Source organism: Brugia malayi (genome assembly GCF_000002995.4).
Source record: "Brugia malayi strain FR3 genome assembly, contig: Bm_v4_Chr4_scaffold_001, whole genome shotgun sequence".
Lineage (NCBI taxonomy): Eukaryota > Metazoa > Nematoda > Chromadorea > Rhabditida > Onchocercidae > Brugia > Brugia malayi.
Window position 1 is genome coordinate 8,682,066 of NW_025062478.1, and position 21,868 is coordinate 8,703,933.

A 21,868-nucleotide genomic window follows, 5' to 3' on the forward strand; every position below is an offset into this window, starting at 1 on the left:
GATACACCCTAACATTTCACTTGCTTTTATTATATTAAATTCTGTGTTATAGCAATATTAGTGTCTTAGCAATCTTAGCAATTTAAGACAATAAATCTCAGTTTCAAAAATATTATGAGGTCGAAATATGATGATATGTCAACTATTGATAACTCTTTACTTCTTATCTATATCAAAGTCTTAAACTTTTTTTCGGTCATTTCAATTTTGAATAGCCAGAAAATTTTGAAACAGTTAATGAAAAATGAAAGAATTCAATAGTCTGCAGATAATTGCAACAAAAGTTAAAAATATCCAAAACAGAAAATAGCTTTTGTTTGAAAGAAATAACATTTTCTTCAAGTCTTATAGCTTTACTCATTCTATCCCACTCTCGATCATGCCATAAAAGTACCTATAACTTCACTTCTAGAAAATCTGATTTATTTATCAGGATAATCAATAAATCTTTCCAGTTTAAAATGACAAACCATTAAAACACTGATCTGTTTGTTTTTAAAAAATCCTTCACCTCGAAATTTAAAACACTGCTCCTACACATTTGATTTATTGCTGTTTGCAAAAAGGCATACATGTTGATATCAAGCTGTTAATTTTTGATAAATTTTTGAAAATTTTGAAGAAAATTTTGGAAAAAAAGATTATTAATAAACTCGATAATATTAGATTTGTTTTCTCTCTTTTCTAAGAAAATTTTCGGCAGATCCTTACACTATAAAAAATAAGGAAAATGAGTCTTAGTGTAGTAAATATGTTTATTTAAAAGAGTTTGAAGTCACGCATACTGAATATTTTTTATTTTCTTCAATAGGCAATAAATGAGCAATATTTTTGTTATTTTGAAAACGAAAATATTCAATTTCAGCAGCAATGAAGTAAATATTGAAAATGAAGTGATAATGGTGGATGTCAAATAGTCAGAAATACGATTTATCAAAATTAAATTTTAAACTGAGATTTTGACACAAGACACTTTGAAATGATTACCATTTAGATACATCTTCTTTTCTGGAATAAAATTAAAAATTTTCTAGTCTTTACCACATTTTTTAGATATTATGATATATTATCTAGTGAGAGAATTTCACTAAAGGATAAGTCATCTATTCAGTGACCACTCATCATAAACTAAACTTGCACGTGTTTTTCTATGGTTTAATTTGATTAATAGTGACCAAAATGATAAAATGATAAAATTTCCTGCTTATGCGATGATAATTTGAATGCACTGATTGTAGAATATGAGCAATGAGACCTTCAATGATTCCTTTTTGCCATCTGTCGAAGGTCAATATCAATTTGATTTGGCACCGAAGCTTAAATCTGAGCGAAGAATTAATGGCATCAATTATCAATGGCCTAAATTCAGGAATACTGTAACAATTATGGGTGAAACAGAAGCGAAACACAGTGCTGGTCAATTTAATAGCAATTTGGAAGCCGAAGTAATCAATTTGTGCAGAATTACTATTTCAGATTCTAAAGTTTAATTCTTCGTAAATTTTTTGAAAGGTTTAGAATTTTTAAGTTTTATAAACATTAATCAATGTATAGATTGCAATAATTAGCTAGAAAAAAGTAAGCTGACATGTTAACAGAAAAATCTGTGCTTCAAAATTCGATGAACTGCTGTAAATTTTTTCCGAATCGGTGTTTGTGGAAACGTTTTTCTGTAGGAGATGATTTGCTGCTTAGGAGCGATCAGTTAAAAAATACGACGGATAAAGGAGAAATTCGCAATTCCATTTTTGATGTTTAAAGCCTGCAATTGATCAGGCATTGTTTTTGAAAATTTCATGAGTGCATACCAAAATCAATGATTTGCTTCATTTTGTGATAATTTAGGAATTCGATTCGAGTAAAATGTTACTTTCTTTCTTTCCAAACTCAAAGTTGCAGTATCAATGGACAATCATTGACCTGTTGATTGCTTGACCTGTAACCATTTTATTGCGTAATCCCAGCTCTATGGAATCTGTTGTACAAATTACGGAATGAAAAAAAAAATATGATAATTTTTAACTGAGATCCGCCTTGGAAAGTGTTCATAACTTACTTAGGCCAACTTGCAGAAATTGGCTTTGATATGTTCCTATCAACAGTGCCAATCAAAAACAGCACCGAAATGCAGTCGAATGCTTCAACCAATTGGCCATTGCTGCGAAATATGTGGTAAGCTTGAAAATTGGATCTAAAATAATAATTAGAGGAAGGAGAGAAAATGGGTAATAGATATTGCTTCATTTATTAAAGACCGTACTTTTGATAGGTCAAAACATCGACCCAAGAAGTAAGTAATTAGTTTAGCACTGTCAATAATAATTGTTTCTTGTTCTTTTTTCTTCCTTATTACTCATAAAAAACGAAAAAAATTGCTGGAAGATTTTTTCATTAAAGTTTTTTCTTTTCCCTTATGATTTGGTATTTTCTCAGTGAAAAAAAGTAAGCATTCTCATGTACTTTCATAGAATTTAGTTTTTTTTTTAAATTCGATGCTATGCAAATTTCGATGCTTTCTATAGTTTTCAGTTTCAGAAATTTTCCGTAAAGATGAAGTGGGATATTTTACAAAGAAACTCTTCAGGGATTTGAAATTTAGATATTTGCTGCTAATATAATCATTGTCACTACTACCATTTCCTAGCAAGAATTTCCTACGGGATTTGAAATCCAGAAATATGCACTAGTATCATTATTTTTACTCTTAGGTTCCATGCTTCGTTTTCGCGCAACATTATTCAACTTTGACAAATTTCAAAAACAAGTCGAAAATTATGAAAAGGAAAATAGAATCGTGAATAAATACGAATTGAATATTGCCAGTTTACGTATCGATCATAATGATTCTTTGCCGCAATACCAGGTAGCATGAAAAATGAGAATGCTGTGATAAAAAAATATAACAAAGTTTATTACGAATCGTTTTGTTATCTCTTATGAAGAAACTACAATTTAGTTTACATATATTTTACATCTATTATTGTCCATTTGCACGAGTTAATAATTTATTTAAAGTTTTTTTTAAGTTCAGAAATTAACATAGTTTGTAAATAATTTGACAAATATAGACTAAGTTGCAATGTTGGCACTTTTTAATCAAGTGAAATTCTTCCTTATAATTTGGGACTTCATCGAAGATAGAAACTTGAATGGGACACTTGGCTAACATTTAGATCTGGGATATATCAGCAGAGGAAACAAGTATTTTATAAATAATAAGCAAAAAATAATAATTAAATAATGCCATGTTTTCTGCACTTTCAATTTTAACTTTAGTCTCTGTGTACAATTTATTGTTGAGGTCGTTGTTCTTGCACGACAGAACGCAACACATCCATTCGATGAACAAATCTATCGTAGCATATTGAAAGATTTAGCCGGATTTGTGCAGAATAATTATGGTAATACTTGCTAAGTTATAAAATATAAATCAAATTTAGATAAGCCAAAAATTTTATGTTATGTTGAGGTAAATTAATTTAGACAAAGAGGTTCACAAAACTCATCTTTAATCTGTCTATATTGGTGATATCAATATCGCTGATTAATCTATTTGTGGTTTTCAGCAGTACTAATTTTCCTCAAATTTTTTTTCTCAAAATTTTAAAAAGTTAGTAAAAAATTTTAATAGGGATGCAGCAAAGATGCAAATTTTATCGATCGATTTCTAAATTGAACCAGTTAAAAAATTTATAGAAGTTTTGCATTCAATGACAGTGACCGAAATTGAAGAGATAGTTTCGGTGGATTTTCATACTTTGGTTAAAGGTATTCTTTAAATTCATCAGTCTTTTTTTTTTTTCTCCGGGTTTGGAAGTCTGTAATTTCTCGTAGTCACTCGAATAATTTCAAATTTTCTACATCAGATTGTTAATGACATTCGAATTTTCACTTCAGATGATCTTATACTGACTCTCATTTTACTGCTTGCCGTTGGTGCAGTTGTCATTGGAGTCATCTTGACAATTAGGCGAAATTTCGATTTTACCAAGTAAGCACTTGTACTGACTGCCTACCTTTAAAGTGGGACTAATTATAATCTTTTTAATTCAACTAGAATTTGAGAAGCCTTCAGTTGTGAGAAACGCTAAATAAACAATTTTAGTTTTCGAGGGTTGTCGAAACAAAATTCAGTCTATGAAGCAGTTCATTGGAGGGGTGCGAAAACTGAAGATGAACTTGAATTGCTGCGTAATGAAGGATCTATTTCCAATACTATCAGAGATGATGTTCAGGTTATTGAAATCTCGAATTTTAGCTAGAAATTTTTTTGTAAAATTTGCAATAAAACGTTGCGAGTTGCTCATTTCAGAATTCTTCGATGAATTCAGCGTCAGAATACAGTTCAACTTTTGAAAATATTGCATTCGACGAGGAAATTGTTGATGATATAAAAGAACAGTAGCTTATAAAAAAGAGTAGAAACTTTGGAATGTGTACTTTGAAAGCTTTGCACTTTCAAATTTTTCCTTGGGAAACGTTTAAAATTTTTTTTTTCATGTTAGCATCAATTCATTAGCAGTAAATTGCAGTGATTACATAATCTCACTTCAAAATTTTCAACATTTCATCACAAAATATCGGTGAGAACTAAGCCCTTTGGTAAGCATCAGTATGTCTCTGTCCCCAATAATGTGACCAAAGGTATATTTTTGTCACTATTGATTACTGGGTTCTCTGTCATTTAGTGCTCATAAACAAAACCGTTGTCTCACAGAGTCCATTCTATCAATTTTAATATGTTTGGAAAGTTTAGATTCAGAGTGTAATGCGATACAATCAGTTATTTATCAGAATGTCAATAATACTAACAAAAACAATGATAAACATAACCGTAATAGGTGAATGCTCATCTCGCATGGATTTTTATTGGGTATATAAGTTTTGAGAGATCGCTATGCGATGTCTAATTTAATTAATTTCATGTTATGTAAGCGTTCATTTGTAGTAAAATAATAATTTAAAGCAATCATTAGACGGAAATAAACCCGTATTCCGAAACGAAAAAACGTTGAGTTCTAATTTCCGTCACAAATTTGAAGAGGAATTGAACACAAATTCGTATGAACAACACACTTTTCGGCTTTCCGGAAAACTCAAATATTTACGCAGAAGAAACTTTTCTTGTAAACTTAACGTTAAAAAGTCACTAACTTTTGAGTGACTTTTCTAGAAAAACTATTATTGCATAAAATTCCAAATGAGGAGCTCAAATAGAAAATCAAATTAAGAGGTAAAAAGGAAAATTCGAAAAAAAAAATTATAATTCGTCATATAAATTCATAAATTAAGATTTTCTCAAGAATAAATGAAGAAAAAATCTTTCTCCTTTCGTGTTTTTTTTTTGTCAAATCGAAAGAACTTAATGAATCGATAAAATCTGAATTGAGAAAAGACACAAAAAAAGTATAGAAGATAAGACACCATTATAAAGCTTCAGTGAAATGATGTAGCGATCGATAAAGTATGAGAGTTCCATGAGAGAATTTCTTTGCTAATATTCTGAAGAAGTGTCGAGAAATAATTCAAAATTTCAAGTGAAAAAAAGTTTTCTGAGCTTCTTTTTTTTCCTCCTTTCTCACTATATGTAAAGTCTCGAACCATTTTCATAATCAAAATACATCTCAAAGATTCCTTCATTTCTTCTCATTACTTCAGCATCATCTATCTCTACAGCTTGGACATTCACACATTCGACAACGATCTTACGATTTCTTTCAATGAGCTGCTCGTAATTATCTTTATGTGACAACTGGTCGATCTCCTTTAATCAATTCTTCTCCCTCCATTATCTCCTTTCTTTCTTGGCCGGTTATCCTACTTAGTGCAAAGGTTTCATTTATTAATTCTCACATCTCATTTCTTCGCTTTTGGAACTTTGCGAAACTCTTCCGGTACTTCATCCAGAATACTATACCAGGTACCAACAGGTTGACGATCCTGAAATCTTTTTAACATAATGAGCACTTCTAGCAAGGATTCTATTTATGCAAACATTCCATAATGAGCACTTCTAGCAAGGATTCTATTTATGCAAACATCATCAAAAACTGATGTATATCTTTTATCTCAATTGTTCATATATAAAAATAATGCGATGATCAAAAATGACTAAAATAACTTAATCATTTCACGAGTATTGGTTTATAAAAGCTCCTAAATTTCATCTCTGAAAGTTAAATTAAATTGCCAATGAAAAAGGAAAGTTAAACTTTATACCAACCGAGTCGTCACAAATCGCATTAATAGTTAAATCCCTGAAACAATCCATCCATTGTTTCCTGCCTTCTGGCATTGGACTATTATTACCAATGATACAACAACCAAGCAAATCATCATGACCAATCCTATAAAGTACAAAGTTTTAAATAATTTTAAACAAATGTTAACAGCAGATTCAAGTAATTAAAATTAAAATTGTTTTCATTGTTAAACAGATCAATAAATGCTGTTGGCTTTGATAAATAACAATAATTTAAGCAATATTCTGAACTAATTCTTACCTATCCCAATCCATTACGCGAACTAATAAATCAGTTCCTTCGATCTCATTCAAAGGAAGGTCAAATTCGAGGCACTCGTGATATACGGGATTTAAATTAGCTCGCTTGATTGACGTTTTACGTGCTTTCACACGTCGTCGTTGATAAATTTGTTCGATTTTAACATAAGGATCTGAAAGGAAAATCATAAATTTAAATTCTTTTTTATTAGTAACATTGTTGTTGACATAATGTCAAGCAGAATTATTTCTTTTCATTTTCTAAACTGTGTGAACAAATTAAATTGAAATAAAAAATTAGAAAAAGCATAAATTAAAGCCAAAGCATTTTAAAAAGAATGGTGCGGTTATTTGCAAGTTTCTAAAAACCGCCATCACATATGGATGGATTGAACTTACTCTAGCCATATTACTATGACTCTTTTTAAGAATTTTATCGAGTGCTAAAAAAAATTAATGCTTGCCTGAAGCACCGGTAATATCCATTGGTCTTAAATTATATGCTTTTGAGACCGTAACGTATAATTTTCGATCAGCTATGGAATATGACAAATAAACCAATAAGTCACCGAAATCATCTTTACCCTAAAAAAGAATGTCATTGTCAAAGTAACACAAAATTCTGAGTGAATAATCATTTGACACAGAAAACAAACCGGAGTGCCGATAATTTGCATAGTATGTTCAGTCCACGTGCTAAGCTCTGATTTCTCGAACAAATCACGCAAGATGACGTTACCTACGAGACCATGTCGCGTAAAACGAACAAAATTGTACACAGTGAACTGTAAAAAATCCATAAACTCCTTACATATTTCGTCATCATAGATTATTGCAAGATCGATTGCAGAATGATCAATTGCGATAATAATTAGTTGAAGGTAGTACTGATCATTTTCACTTCAACAGTTTATTTTTATAAATTTTATCAATCATTTTTTCCTATCACAAACCAAAGAGAAGTTAATGAATTGAGTAGGAATGTGTAGTTCACAGCAGTGATATTAATTGATGGATTAACTATTCTTTAATTAACCTAAATGGAATAGGTTTTAGATATTCATGTAGAAAGCAGGAAATTACTTACTGTTAAATAGTTTTCTTAAAAAAAAAAACTTACCTGTAACATTCTGCTTGATAAATTGGCATGACTGACATCAAATGAAAACATTTCGTTGCATTCTGGATCAGAGCAATTTTTGAAAATGCGAGTTTTATATTGATTCCGTCTTTCCGGTAATAGACAAAGTTTTACATACGGTTCCGAATTCTGAGTTTTTATGGTGATTAATAAGAAAGAAAGAATCCAGGACAAGAGTTAAGGCAATAATAATTTAATCCTACAATATATTTTCAGCCAAAATTTAAAAATTTATGAAACTGATTTCAAAAAAAAATCTTCAAATCTTACTTCAGCAGGGATACCATTAGCTCGAATGACGTGGACCATTAATACACGATGAATGAAATCATAACGAAGCGAAAATGTTAATGTTCCTCTAACACAGCAGAGATCAGGAGATTTTTCGCAAAAACCGGATTCATAATGTTTCACGGAACATTCATCATCTTCCTGAACTTGTAATTTCAGACTATTTAGAGAATCAATCTATCTTATTGATGTCAATTTGAATGTAGCATTACCTTTCAATATGAAAGATTAGAATAACTATTTGAAATATTCATCTACAGAAAAGAATGAACGCCACTATAAGTAAACGTGTCATATCATGCATATTTGTCACCTGACAATTACCAGCTTGTTTGTCATCCATAAATGTTGGAGTTATTGGCAAACCATTGTGTTTTGATTCCGTCATATCATTGCAGAATGAAGTAATGCTTGGGACACGACTGAGTAGTGATTTCTTACACAAACTGAAAGAAATAAACAGAATTACAGAGAAAGTAAAAACATCGAATAATTCCGACGACGTGAAATTTTTGAACTAAATTTTTCCCTTTTCGTATCGAAAGAAAATATTAAGCGTAAACAACATTGCTTATAAATCCTTACAAATTTCCTCTTGCTCAAATTAAACCTATCTAATAACATTTTTCACAGAAGCAAATCATAGAATTGCATATTAAAGTTTCAAAAAAAAAAAAAAAAAATTAATAAAATAATAATAGAAGAAAAATTAAAAGAAAATAGTTTGAAAATAAAAAAGATAAGCGAATATTAGAACAAGAAAAGAAAAATGAATATAAGAGAAATTAGTATCATTAAGCTACAACTGCATTAAGCGATTAAGGATCTTAATTAGAATGAAAATGATACGTTGGTGTAACAGTAATGTTTTAGAAGATCAATCGGACATTTTTGAATTCAAACGGATTATTGACAATTGTGAATTAATGAATCTTTTCATCGCTTTCATTTTTTCCCTAATATTTTGGCACGATTTTTTTTTTTTCTTTTTCATTAACTTCAATGTTTGATAATAATATTTTTCATGTTTTACTCAAAATTTGATATAATTATTTATTACTACAAACTTGATATGAATAAGAAAAGAAATTTTTTTAAATTTTAATCAAAAGAGAATGAAATGTGGCAAAGAATGGTAAAATGAAAGAAAAAAAAAAGAACTAATTTTTTTTTTTTTTTAAAGACAACAGCTTAGTAAACATTACAGGATTAGAATGAGATGATTGATTTAAATTTATATCAAACCTGTAAAAAATTTTTTTAATGAACTATCGGTTTACTTCTACACATTCTTTTATGGTTTCCATAGGCATTTAAATTAGTGAATGTAAAATTTAAATGACATTTCATCATTGTTTCTGCTTTTAAGTGGTACTTAAAGAAACAATAACTATTTTGAAGCTGTAAACACTTTGGACTGAATAAAATTTCCTTCAAGTATTATTCAATCAATGCATTTAAAAATTAACTTCGATTATTTTTATGTTTGATAGCACTGAATATAAAATCAAACCTTAAGAAGGAATTTCCAATTTATGAAAATGGCAAACAAACTTTTTCCGTGAACAAAACGTTTCTTGTGAAAAATTGTTATATTCTTTTTTATCACTTAACGGTGAACGTTGTTGTTGATAGAAATCGTACATTTCTGCAACATTTTCATCCAGTTAATAAATCGAAAGAAAAAAGAATAAATGTTTTTGATATTGAAACTTTTATATTTTTCTTATTTACAAATAAAAGACTAAATCATTACTTTATTGATAGCATGATAAAGTATAATCAATACTTCATATTCTAAGATATTATATAGGTGTACAAACTGAATTGTGCATGTCAGTCTATATCATTAATACCCTATTATTATTATTATTATTATTATTATTATTATTATTATTATTATTATTATTATTTATTACCATTATCAGTCAAAAAAGATGGACAAATAAATTTATGTTTCAAATTCCAATGAAATTTCCGTATTGTTCTGTAGTTCAATAAAAGTAGAGAAACGAACTTAATTTCAAATTACATTCATATTTTAGAAATATATTTAGAAACAACCATCAAAATTGATGAATCTGTATTTATTTTAAACAAAAAAATCTCATTGTTGATACTAATTTGCTATTTTGCTCTTCCACTTCAGAAACACTTATTTATTTTAACTTTTATATTATATTATCAAATCTCTCCTTGTTAAATATTTATATTAAGAATAATTGTCACGGATGCAAGTTAAGTGAGCATGAAAAAACTTTTTTTTTTTAATTTTAATTATAAAATTGCAACGAAATATAAAAGTTTTTCGAATAGGTAGAACGAAACAAGTTTCGTAGAAATTTACATAAACAGAGATCATTTTCCTTACTAATTTATTTCCGATTGCAGTTTTTTTTTTTTTTTTGTTGAAATTTATTGTCTCAGTAAGAAAGCTAAAATTTTAATATCAGAAAAATAACATATTTCCAATTTTTTCACTTCCATAAAACAACAAAGTTTTATGGCTACAGAAATAATTAGAAGTAAGAAATGGTCCAATCAGTGACAATTGGTTAAATGCTTCAGTAAACTTGAAAAAAATTTTTTCTTTTAGCCACTTCATTACTATAAAAAATACTGTTGTTTTGATTGTTGAAAATAAAATTAACTATTGAACTTTCATTTTACCAGGATTGAAATCAATTAGATAATTATACTAACAACATTCGGATGCAAAACAAAAAAAACTTGCAAACATTCTAAAATATCTCAGACTTCTAAAGGATACTGAAAATAGAAAAATACTCAAATTCAAATTAATGCCACGATAAATTTTCATGGAGTTTAAAACTTTTCCAAAAAGTTATTAATCGTTTATATGAATAAAAATACTGACGAAATAAATTTTAAACCATATTCATCCTATTACAATGAAAAGATTAGTAGGAGATAACTCAAATCCTCCTTAAATGACCAAAATTATTTTCAGAATTCATTTTTGATAAAATAAAAAGAAAACTTTTTTCTTTGGAAAAAATAAAAACATCCTTTCGAGATACTTAAATGCTAAAGAACTATTAAAAATTAATGAGAAATGAACATTATATTGCGGATGAAAAGAAATGAAGGATTACGATTAACGTTATGTGATAAGTAAGTGTAATAGAGTAAAGCCAAGCGGGATGACAGTTTGAAAAAACTTCGATAGTTGGAATTTGTTTGTTTGAACTTTTCAAATCCTACCGCCTTTCAGTAGATTATGACTTTCACTCATTCCATAAATGTTATACTAATGTTTTCATTTAAAAAATGAAATTATTAGCCAAGCTAAAAATCTATCAATTTTCTGAATTATTGCTTCAGGTTTCTCCAAAATAAAATTGCAACTAAAATCATTTTGGCTATTTCGTCTAAACTTCTTATCAAATGATTGATTATTAAATTTTAAAGACAAATAAAAAATTTAACTTCAATAAAAATTTTTATTCAGTCTTGATAAATGTCTCAAGTTTTGCAGTGACTCTCGATGATTGGCATATAGTATACCAATCATCGAGAAATAGAATGGTGAAAATAGAATTATTCTGAAAGAGATAAAGTCACACTTTTTGGCCTAGCAAATGTTTTAGACACCGCACGCGAAATCTTGCAATCACAGAAAATTTTTCAAGAAAGTCGAACTTAAATTATACAAAAACGCAATATGTATATTCTTTAGAATCACTAAAAAAAATTTTAAAGTTTCTCACAAAAACGATTCCGAATCAGTAATTCCTAAACGGACTGAATGACCGGTCGGATGAACGGACAAAATGGTTATAACTATAAAGCATTATCTACTAGTGATGATCAAAATATGTAAACTTATTATGCACTTCACTGATTGACTTGAAGCATTTAACAATAGAGCATGAATTAATCAATTTTTCTTCATCCTTTCATTTTCGAAATTCACTTTTATTAAAAGCAGAAAGTTAAGGAAGCAGAAATTTTTCTTAAAATTTCAAGAATGGCAAAAGTTTAGTTTAAAATAGTTATAAAAGTTCGAAAGTATCAAATGATTTTGAACCAATATTAGCTTTTTAAATATTTCAAAATTAATCGAAAAAAGATTATTGCAGCGAACTGATTTCGAACTAAATCGAACTAACTTCTTTTCATTTCCTAAAAAAGCTAATATTGGTTTAAAACATTAAAAGTGAATTCTATAACTTGTAAAACAGGTAATAAGTAATCATTTGATAGTAATGCCAAATCGTTCACTAAAGGTAATAATAAATTTAAAAATCTCCTTTTTTGTAAATAATTTTAATATACAAATAAAACATTTATTGACAAAAATGTACCTCATTCTCATCATCTTCTTTCTCTTCCACTTTTCAAATTCTATCAAATCTTTATTGAAATTTGATAAGAGAGGCCAAAAATGTAAACTTCAAGAAGCAGAATAGTTTCCTCCAAAAGTTCTTGAAGAAAAAGAGAGAGTGGAGGAGAGAGAGAGAGAGGTAAGATATTAGAAGTTTTAAAATGACATATTAGTAATGCATAGTAATGTATTTGCGTTTTTTTTTTAAAAAAAATAATTTATGATTACACTCCCTTCTGACATAGATTTTTTACTACAAACAGCTGTAACGTCAATTGAAAAACAATGGCATTTTTGTTTTGAGGGCATTTTGCATTAAATGATTTATAACCAGCAAAAAATACTTTAAAAAACTTTTAAATTCATAGATAAATTAAGTTTTAGTCTGGAGTTATCCGGATTTTTCGATCATTCTAAATGTCTTTCATTGCTTCTTCTGAATCGAAAAAAAACTAAGTTACAGTAAACTTTGCATAAGCTGCATGGAACCAGCTGTATGACTCATTCTGGGATGTAATATAATAATTAGTCAGCTATTTGCTGTATACCTGTCGAAATCTGGAATTCAATACTATAATACTTTTTGTGTTATCCAAGAAATATGAATAAAAGTCAGTCATAATAGCCTAGCTAAAAATGCAAATGAAAAATGACAAACTGTATTTAAAAGTTTGAAAATGCATGAAATTAGACCGAAACGTATATAAACCGAATGAAAGAAAAGAAACTTGAATTCATTTCATTAAGCAATAATAACATTTTCCGAATGTTTGCATTCTAACCATCAGAATAGATGCAAATTTTGGACGCTTTATGAGTTGGTTTCTTCAATTCTATTATTTTGTAATTTTAAAAATATGAAGTCAGTCTCGAGGGGATTAGTGGATAGAAGGAATAAATGCCAATCTCAAAAAGCGTACAATGATGAAGCATAGACTTATTGATTGATTCGTTTGTAATTTATATTCATCCACCAGATATTGTACGATTTGTGCCTATGTAAACTTTGATTATTTCTTCAAAAATTGGATAGTTTCTTAGAAAAGAAAAAAAAAAACTTTCTTGTCAAAATATGAGAATGTTAAAAAGGCTTTTCTAAAAGCTTTCTTATAAAAAAAAAGAGGAAATTAATGGATTTAAGATGAGTAAAAGAATATTTTTTAATATCAATGTGCTTAAAATTAAACAACGATTATTGAAGTTTTTCATTTTTATTTCACATTTCTCAAATAACCAAATATTTCATACTAGTCTTAACAGAAAACTGTTCAAAATTTAATTGTCTCAATATGGTATATATGTAATTCTGTACAGTACTGACTGTATTTTTCAATTGGATTTTTTTTTTTAGCAAGAAGAAACAAAAAACGGATGATATGATTACAGTAAAAAGTTATACGTCTTTAAGCAATACTATAAGAGGAAATAATGCTGGAATTTCAAATTTTTATCAAATCTTCTGCTACCAATAAGAATTTTGTTTAATAATGGAATTTTCTCGTTTTAATATCTATATTAATGCTTGATGCTTAAAGTAATAAATGAAGCTAAAAGTTCTAAAAAAATTTAGTATAATAAAGCCTTAACATAATTCAATTAATAAGCGGAAATATTAGATCTGAATTAATAATCAAATAACTTGACAGGCTGAAAAATAATTTTGATTGAACGATGCTTATTAATTAAAGCGACTCATCTAATGATCTTAAAGCAATCTTGCTATTTCATTAAGAGGCCATAAATTCACGGTGGTTTATTCTTCAATTATTATCTAAAGTGAAATTGTTAGGAGAAAGCTTTTGAACAAAACTGTGGAGTGGTTGATGACTTGGTTAGAATGTTTTTACTGATAATCTTTAGATAATCTAAAAATAATACGTGATTAAATCTGGAGAGAGCACATTTTCCATAAACGTAATAAATCTTAGCCAAATTACTATTTAAACTGTTTGTTAGGATTTAGTAAAAAATTAGCTCATACTTTGCCAAAACTAAATACATAGAAAGAAAGAAATCAAAAATTCATTTTAATAAGGATGTAAATAAGGAAAATATATCGTTGAGGACAAATTGCAGTCACAATAAAGAGAAAAGGCCTTAGACATTATTTAAGTTTAGAAAAGAATTTTCCAAATTAACTGCTCGCAATCAAAATTCTTACTTTTTCGAAGTAAAAGTTTCTTAATTTGAAGTATGTGAAGCGGTTATTTAAAGTATAAGAAATGTTTAATATTCTTCACTCCTATCATTCGAGAGAAGAAAATAGGAAATGTCTAGTAAAGAGGAAAATTGAAGTTGGCGAAAATGACAAGGAGGAGGAAGGAGAGGAGAAGGGGATCGAAAAATTATAATTTATGCGAAATTCAAAACTAACGAGCTGAAGCATCTTGGCAGTTCAACGCATTAGCTGTAGCAATACATTTATTTATTGGCATCAGCTGATTTGAATCATCCATTGTGAGATCTAAAATAATAACTTATTTGTAAATATCATTCATCTATCTTCTATTCTTTTAAAAATTCAAATTCAGAAAGATATCAAAATATTAATTGAAAAATTTTAAAAACTCAGTGGGAAAGTGGGAAGTGGAATTAAAAACAAAAACCTCATTTCAAGCTGAAAAAGCTTTTATAATTTATTTGCCATAAAAAAAAATTCAAAAAATATGTACTAAAGTTTTCTTTCCCAAGATACTTTTAATATATCTTCCTCATATTGCATTCGATAGAAAATAAAAATAAATGCTTAAAGGTTAAAATGATTGTTCGTAACTAAATTATAGCCATAATGTTTCTGCATTTTTAACTCTGATAATGACAATGTTGCTATCAGTTTCCTGTCCAATTAGAGCCTGATAAAGCAAAATATAACCTGATCCTATTTTCTTAGCCTAGGCTACACATTGATTTCTGCGTAATCCTTTCAACCCAATCTGATTCTACGAAATAGTTTATTCTTGAAATAAATGTTTGACTCTTTCAAAGAGATGTTTACCATTACAACTTAAATTAGGACAACAATCAAGTTTTAAGAATTTTTCGATCTTATATTGCTTCTATTCGGTTTTGATCTCAAATTCTTATCTTTTTGATAACGACTGAATTGTCCAATGATAACTCTGAGATGTAAAGTGGTATGGCCACTGATAAATGCAAGATGAGTTTATTAATGTAGAGAAACTTGAAAAAAAAGATGAGAAAGGGATGGCAGAACTGATTTTTAAAAAATTGGTATATTCGTAATTTATAACTTGTTCTGCGACAATAATAATAAGGAATTACTTATTTAAAAAATGCATAAAATATTCGAATTTAATAGTTAGACTTCTTAAATCATAATATAAAGAATTATTTAATATTTTAACGCTTTTTTTCGCAAGTTAGATAATATTACTACAGTTTGCTAAAGTATCCGAAACGTTCAGTGCAGTTCCAATTATTAATATTTCTTTACAAATGTTGTTTTATTCAATATTTCATATGAAAATATAATTTTTTTGTCTTTCTGGATTATATGCCTTTTGTTCAACTTTTTCATTTCTCTTTGTTAAATTTTTAGAAATAATAATAGGTTGTCTAAAGACTTCCTAAAAAAGGAAAAAAAAAACAAATTAATAGTGAAAAAGTATCAATAAAAGAATAAATGAATGAAATAGATTAAATTAATTCCTTCCTTTCAAACTATATTTTTAATTTCATTCCACTTTTTATTTCCCAAACATCTTTTGTTAGCTGAGAAAGTTTTAAAATTAGCAGAGACAGCTGTATTCTTTAGTTTTATTTAATTAAAAAAAGAAAATACAAAATGCTATATATAAAATGTATGATTCTATAGGCTCCAAAAATTTTTCCGACATCTAATTGACACTGTTTCATTGGAATCATTAATTAATTTATCGCACAGTCCCATGAACAGACATTTTGTCTATTAACATATTTTGCATTACTTTTTTTGTAATCTCATCCTATTTTATTTACATGGATAAATTTGTTCAGATTATTTCTACAACTGTCATAAATTTTTCTTTGCATTTTTTTTCGAAAAGCAGCTACCTTTAAAACCTAATTTTACATATAAATTTTTACCGAACTGAAGGTAGCATAAGGAATCTGACAATTTTTTAACGTATATCTTTTTCCTTTTTTCCTTTTTTTTTTTTTTTTTTTGTAAAAAGGAAACTACGATTAGATCATAAAATAGGAACAACAGAAAAAAAAAAAAAAAAAAAACTACCAATCTGACTAGCTTATCAACTAAAATTCCTTTGAAATCTACTTGTTACTTTGCATTTTCAGTCAATTTTTATTTATTAAGAAAGTTACTTTAAATTAATTTTCACTGTACTATTTTAAGTGAGTGTATTATTTTAAATATATTACTTTAAATGAAATTTCAAAGAATGTTTAAAACAGCCATATTCTGAAATATCATCCTTTGAGGGAGCAGTCACGTAAAAGTCACGTAAAAGTATGTGTTTACTGTGTTTATCTCAAATGTGTCATAAATAAAGTCAGCTTGGTTAAACTTTGATTGATGATAAAAATAAGAAAAACATACCGGTATATCGTCTGCGATGAAATAAGCCGGACTGAAGTTGTGATTTGTTTCGACACCAATGCATGATAATGTAAACAGCAAGAATGATAATCAATAAAAAGCTAAGTATAATGCATGAAGTTAGAATTGTTAGTGCATTCATTTTTAAATCTGTGATTTTTAAGTTTGCTAAGATTTCCACCGGAAATATTGATCTCACTGTTACCGTGAATGATAGTATCACATTTAATTTTACCTGAAATAGTTTCTGTTTATGCTTTTTTTCAAGGTTTTTCATTTGATATTGAGCATAAGAAAACTCTTTTGAATCTCGAGTAAAGTAAGAAACGTAGTTTTATTAACTAAAAATGTCATGAAGATCAGCAAGTAAAAGTGAATGGAAAAGTTAGGTAAAGTGATAGTGTACGTGAAAAACGTGTATGTAACAGTAATATTAGTTAAGGGTTATAATTTCAATCGGACATTGAAACTTATGATTATGTTGTAAACAGTAACGCTTTTCTTATTTCGCTATAAAAATTAATATTATTAAATTTTTTTGTGGGAATTAATGTCAGTATTGATTTCCAACGATTAAATAAAAGTTACCCATTTGTGACGAAAATAACTTTTGAAATGAGAATTTGAATTATTCAAATCCTTCTCACGCCTCATCAAAAGGCAAAAAATAATTTCATTTCAATATGGATAACTACAAAAGATAATGGTTTTTTGCTCTTTTAAACTGATCTTCAAAATAGAACAAACATATTTCACGTAAATTTCAATAGAATGAAAAATATTAACGACAAGGAAAATTAGATTTGATAATAATAATTTCAAACTTTATCTGCAATACATACATATTCCAATTTCACTTTATCATTTACGAATGCATTTGGAAAAAAAAAATTCTTTCTGCGGAAATATTTTCCACTTCGTAGCGCTGAAATATGCACTTCCTCTTCTACCTTATTAACATTTTAGCATTTTACATGTCATTTGAGAAGGGATAGATAAATTTTAATTTGTCAACAACAATTACCTCCTTTTTCATACATTTGGTTAAATGCAAGAATAACTTATCCCATCTTTGCTCAGTACTATCAATAACATAATTATTTCTAATTCATATGCTTCATTTTAATACACCAAGCAAATATGGTAAGAAACTGATAGATAAAATTTGGCTTATGATGTGTACTATAACTTATGCTAACATTTGTAGGTTAAATATGAATATTTTATTTAGTGAAATATATCGTAAAACACGATTATCTATGTTTTTGCTTGCAAAAATTTAAAAATGATGTGTCATCTCTGCTCCGTTGAGAAGTGAGAACATCGGCGGAGAAAAAAGAATTATTATAGCACATGCAAAGAAATATTACTTTTCTTTTTCCTGATAAGTTCATCATCACTATTATCTCTTTATTATCATCACTAATCAAAACTTTATCATCACCATTAACCTCATGATAAAAATTAATATTTTAAATTATAAAAGTTGAATTCATAATTTCATTGATGCTGTTGTCGCCGAAATATATGATATAATATACAAAAAAAAAGACGACGCATAAAGACATTATTTAAGATGAAGAAATTCTATGATTTTACAAATTTCTTTAAATATTTTTTACATCAAAATCATAAAACTCAGCAATAATAAGATTTAAGTTGGCAAATAATTGGTGTATTAAACGAAAAATCTTTCATTTTTTGAAGCAGAAACTACGGTGAACGATAAACAAGCGATTCATTTAAAGATATGCTTCAAAAAGATGATGATTAAAAGCTATTTCAATGAATAAAAAGGAGAAAAAAAAACGAAGCATGAGGACATTATTTATCAAAGTGAGATAATTGAATCGTCACTTGTTGAATTATATTTCGGATAAAAAAAAGGTCCTTTCAGTTGAAGGTGAATACTTCTAATGATACATTTTTGCAGCATAATAAATAGATGATAATTATGCAGAATAAAATTGTTTATTCATTTTATTGTTAAACTGAAGAAGGAAACAAAAAATATTCGTGTTATCATCCCATTTCCATATTTGCTTAACAAAATATTATTGCATATAAAATGATTAATAATTTTCAACTTTTGCCGCTGAACCTATTGAATTTCTCGCAAAATGAATAAAGTTTATTAGGACATCCATCATTGTAGAATATTCAATGCATTAATTAAATGATTCATTAATTAAATTAAATGGTTCACTGATTAAATCGTTAATCTATGTGGGCTTAGCTAAGATTAACTACTATAATGCATATATTATTTGTCCCTGATGTGTTTATTTAACAGAAATTATCAGAATTGATATGAAGTTACTGGAAGAATGCAATCTGCATAGAACTTTGTTATCAGTTGACAGACACATTTTTGATTGATATGAAATGCTGCTGATTGTTTTAGAAATTAGACGTTGTATAAGAAAGACAAAAGCCCAGTAACAGAAATGGCGGTAATTTTATCCGTTACTAAGGAAGTCAGAAAGTATAATTTGTAAAGTATAATTTATGTGTTTGAAATCAATAGTTTCAATTGTTTGTCACTAAGGAAATGCCAAGGTTGGACTTAGTGATCTTTGTTATCTTTATTGAAGAGCTAAATGGTCAATCTTTAACAACAAATTATAATTACAAATTAATATTGTTTTTAAAATGAACTCAAAAATGGTGTATTGTTCTATTTTACTCCAAAATCATTTTATTAATCTTAATGATACTAGTAATTTTAAGATCTAAAGTAAGAATTGCAAAAATTAGCTCAATTTAAGTTTATGTTTAACTCATCTAAGGATTTCTAAGCAGATTTTATTCAAAAACACGAGGGAGAAATTTAAGATTATTAAATTTTGAAAATTTAATTTTCTTGCTTACGTGACTAACACCGAGGTTTCCTAATCAGTGTAATGATTTGAAGATATCACTTGTTATTCGGAAAAGTAAAGAAATTTGTCAGCATTTCATTGATAAAAAAGAAATTAACTTTTATGCCTGATTAACGATGAAAAGAAGGAAAATTACAAAATATTGAAATTCCTAAACTGAAAAATCTTTACACATGAAAAAACTGAGGAAATGAAAAAAAAAGTTTTTCTTCGAAATATTTCTAAAACTTTTTTCAGTTAGTAAAAAACTAAAAAAGACCAGAGGAAAGGGATTGTTGAAACACAATTGCAGCATTTAAAAGCAGTGCAATAAGCATCGTATATAGAATTGTTAAATTTCGAAGGAATTGAAATATTTTAGAGAAACGAAAATTAGAAATTCAAATTTAAAGAGCTCTTTTCAGATAATCATTTTGTCCTTTCACATTGAACAAAATTTGTTTAAATTTAAATTTAAACAGTATAAGTCAGAACATTCTTTTCTGAAATTTTGATGTGTGAATAAATATAAAAAGATCAAAAAATAACATTCGTGGATTATTTTATAACATGCAATCTATAATAATAGCGCATAAAATTATATTTTCTCATTTTTTGGAGAAGTTCGAATAAGTGTCACTTTACGACGAAGAAGAAACATTTCAATAATAATTAATTAATTGAGGAATAATTTGTATAAAGGGAGATTTCAATTTCTGTTTGCTTGAATTTCATAATAAATTTAAGAGATGATGATAACCTATAGATTTTGTATAATTTTGATCTTTCTTCAACGAAGTAAAACTAATGATTCCATACCCTTTATTTTACGATTCGAAAGAGTAAGTGGATTATTGAGATCATTCAGGACGAGATTTTCTTATTGAAGGATGCCAATGACCCATTCGGCTTATTCATAAAATGTTTTCTAAAAGGTAACATTTTACTTTGAATCACGTGAAACACAACCATCAGCAGATACGTGTTAATGACTGCACACCTATAAATTCGTTTGTTGACTTAATAGCTCCAATTTTATTTTCTAAACAACTTTAACTCCGATTATTTTTTAATGAAAAATATTTATATTATAGATAGATTGATTGATTGGTTGATAGGTTGATTGACTGATTGGTAAAAAGTCGATTGGTAAATTTCTTTTATAGGAAAAAAGTTTAACGCTCATTAAAAAAATATAAAATGCAATTTTCCAAAAAAGGTGCAAAGCACTCCATTTTGTGAACAATAAACAAAAATGATGAAAAAAATTGATGGATATTTTTTTTTTGTTGATAAATTAGTGACCGAGAGAGCAGCGATAAACTTTTTGTTAAGATAGCAAAAAGATGATGGAAAGCTTTAATTAAAGATATATGCTCTAGAAATTAGAAAGAAAACTAAGGAAGCTAATAAGTAAGTAGATAAGATAATAATTTATTAATAGCGAATATGAACAAAACAAGCAGTCATAAGATGATCTAATTGAAGCAAAAAATTTGAGGAAATTCTCAAAATAGAAAGTCATAAGTTGAAATAATTAACAAATAAATACTATGAAAATGAAAATTAATTTAAATGAAAACGATTAATTCAATTATATTATATTAATTATATACTCAATTTTATGCATTCAAATATGAGAATTTCACTACGATCATGTTTTAAAGATTGCTTTGTTGCTTTCTTTTCATGAAATTTCAATTTAGAATTTTGTTTGAATATATAATTATATTGGAATTAAATCACATCCCTTCAAAACTGTAATTCTACCAAAAAATTCAAAAAATTTTTGTTCCCAAAATACTAACAATAGTAAATGAATATTATACCAAAAAATTAACGATATTAATTAATCTTAAAATTAAATTTTAACCAAATTATCAGGTTAACTTATAAATTTAGCATCAGTTCAATGATTTTTGCACTATTAGCTAAATTAAGCTTAAGACATGACAACAAATTTAGTTTCGCTTAAACTAATGATGTAATACAAGCTGATGATCTTTAATCCTTAGTCATGAAATGATGAAAGGATAATTTATAACATTTTAGAGTTAGACAATACTCACATTTTTCTTAACTTCAGAAAACTGATGGATAAGATAGGAACAGTTCAATGAAAGTATAGCAAAGAATACGTTTAGAGAAATTCTCGATAAATCTCGAG

At 27.6% G+C, this 21,868-nt stretch overlaps 2 protein-coding genes across 3 annotated transcripts; one reads left to right on the forward strand and one right to left on the reverse strand.

Annotated features, from left to right (window-relative positions):
- Positions 1-1,241: 1,241 nt before the first annotated feature.
- Bm10519 (Uncharacterized protein) lies at positions 1,242-4,405 on the forward strand (the record flags this gene model as incomplete). The annotated part of the gene is made up of 8 exons (XM_001901475.2): positions 1,242-1,445; positions 2,073-2,172; positions 2,709-2,863; positions 3,302-3,401; positions 3,697-3,768; positions 3,898-3,991; positions 4,106-4,235; positions 4,313-4,405. 8 exons carry the CDS (start codon positions 1,242-1,244, stop codon positions 4,403-4,405), a joined length of 948 nt encoding a protein of 315 aa, XP_001901510.2.
- Positions 4,406-5,856: 1,451 nt separating this feature from the next.
- Positions 5,857-9,580, reverse strand: Bma-snt-5 (Uncharacterized protein; the record flags this gene model as incomplete). Of its 2 annotated transcripts, XM_043082166.1 has the most annotated exons (9): positions 5,857-5,940; positions 6,224-6,347; positions 6,504-6,675; positions 6,967-7,087; positions 7,159-7,287; positions 7,623-7,772; positions 7,914-8,075; positions 8,248-8,380; positions 9,489-9,580. In XM_043082166.1, 9 exons carry the CDS (start codon positions 9,578-9,580, stop codon positions 5,857-5,859), a joined length of 1,167 nt encoding a protein of 388 aa, XP_042938100.1. The 2 variants fall into 2 exon arrangements, with proteins under 2 accessions (XP_042938100.1, XP_042938101.1); XM_043082167.1 differs by lacking the exon at positions 9,489-9,580 and having other exon boundaries at positions 8,248-8,322.
- Positions 9,581-21,868: the final 12,288 nt, after the last annotated feature.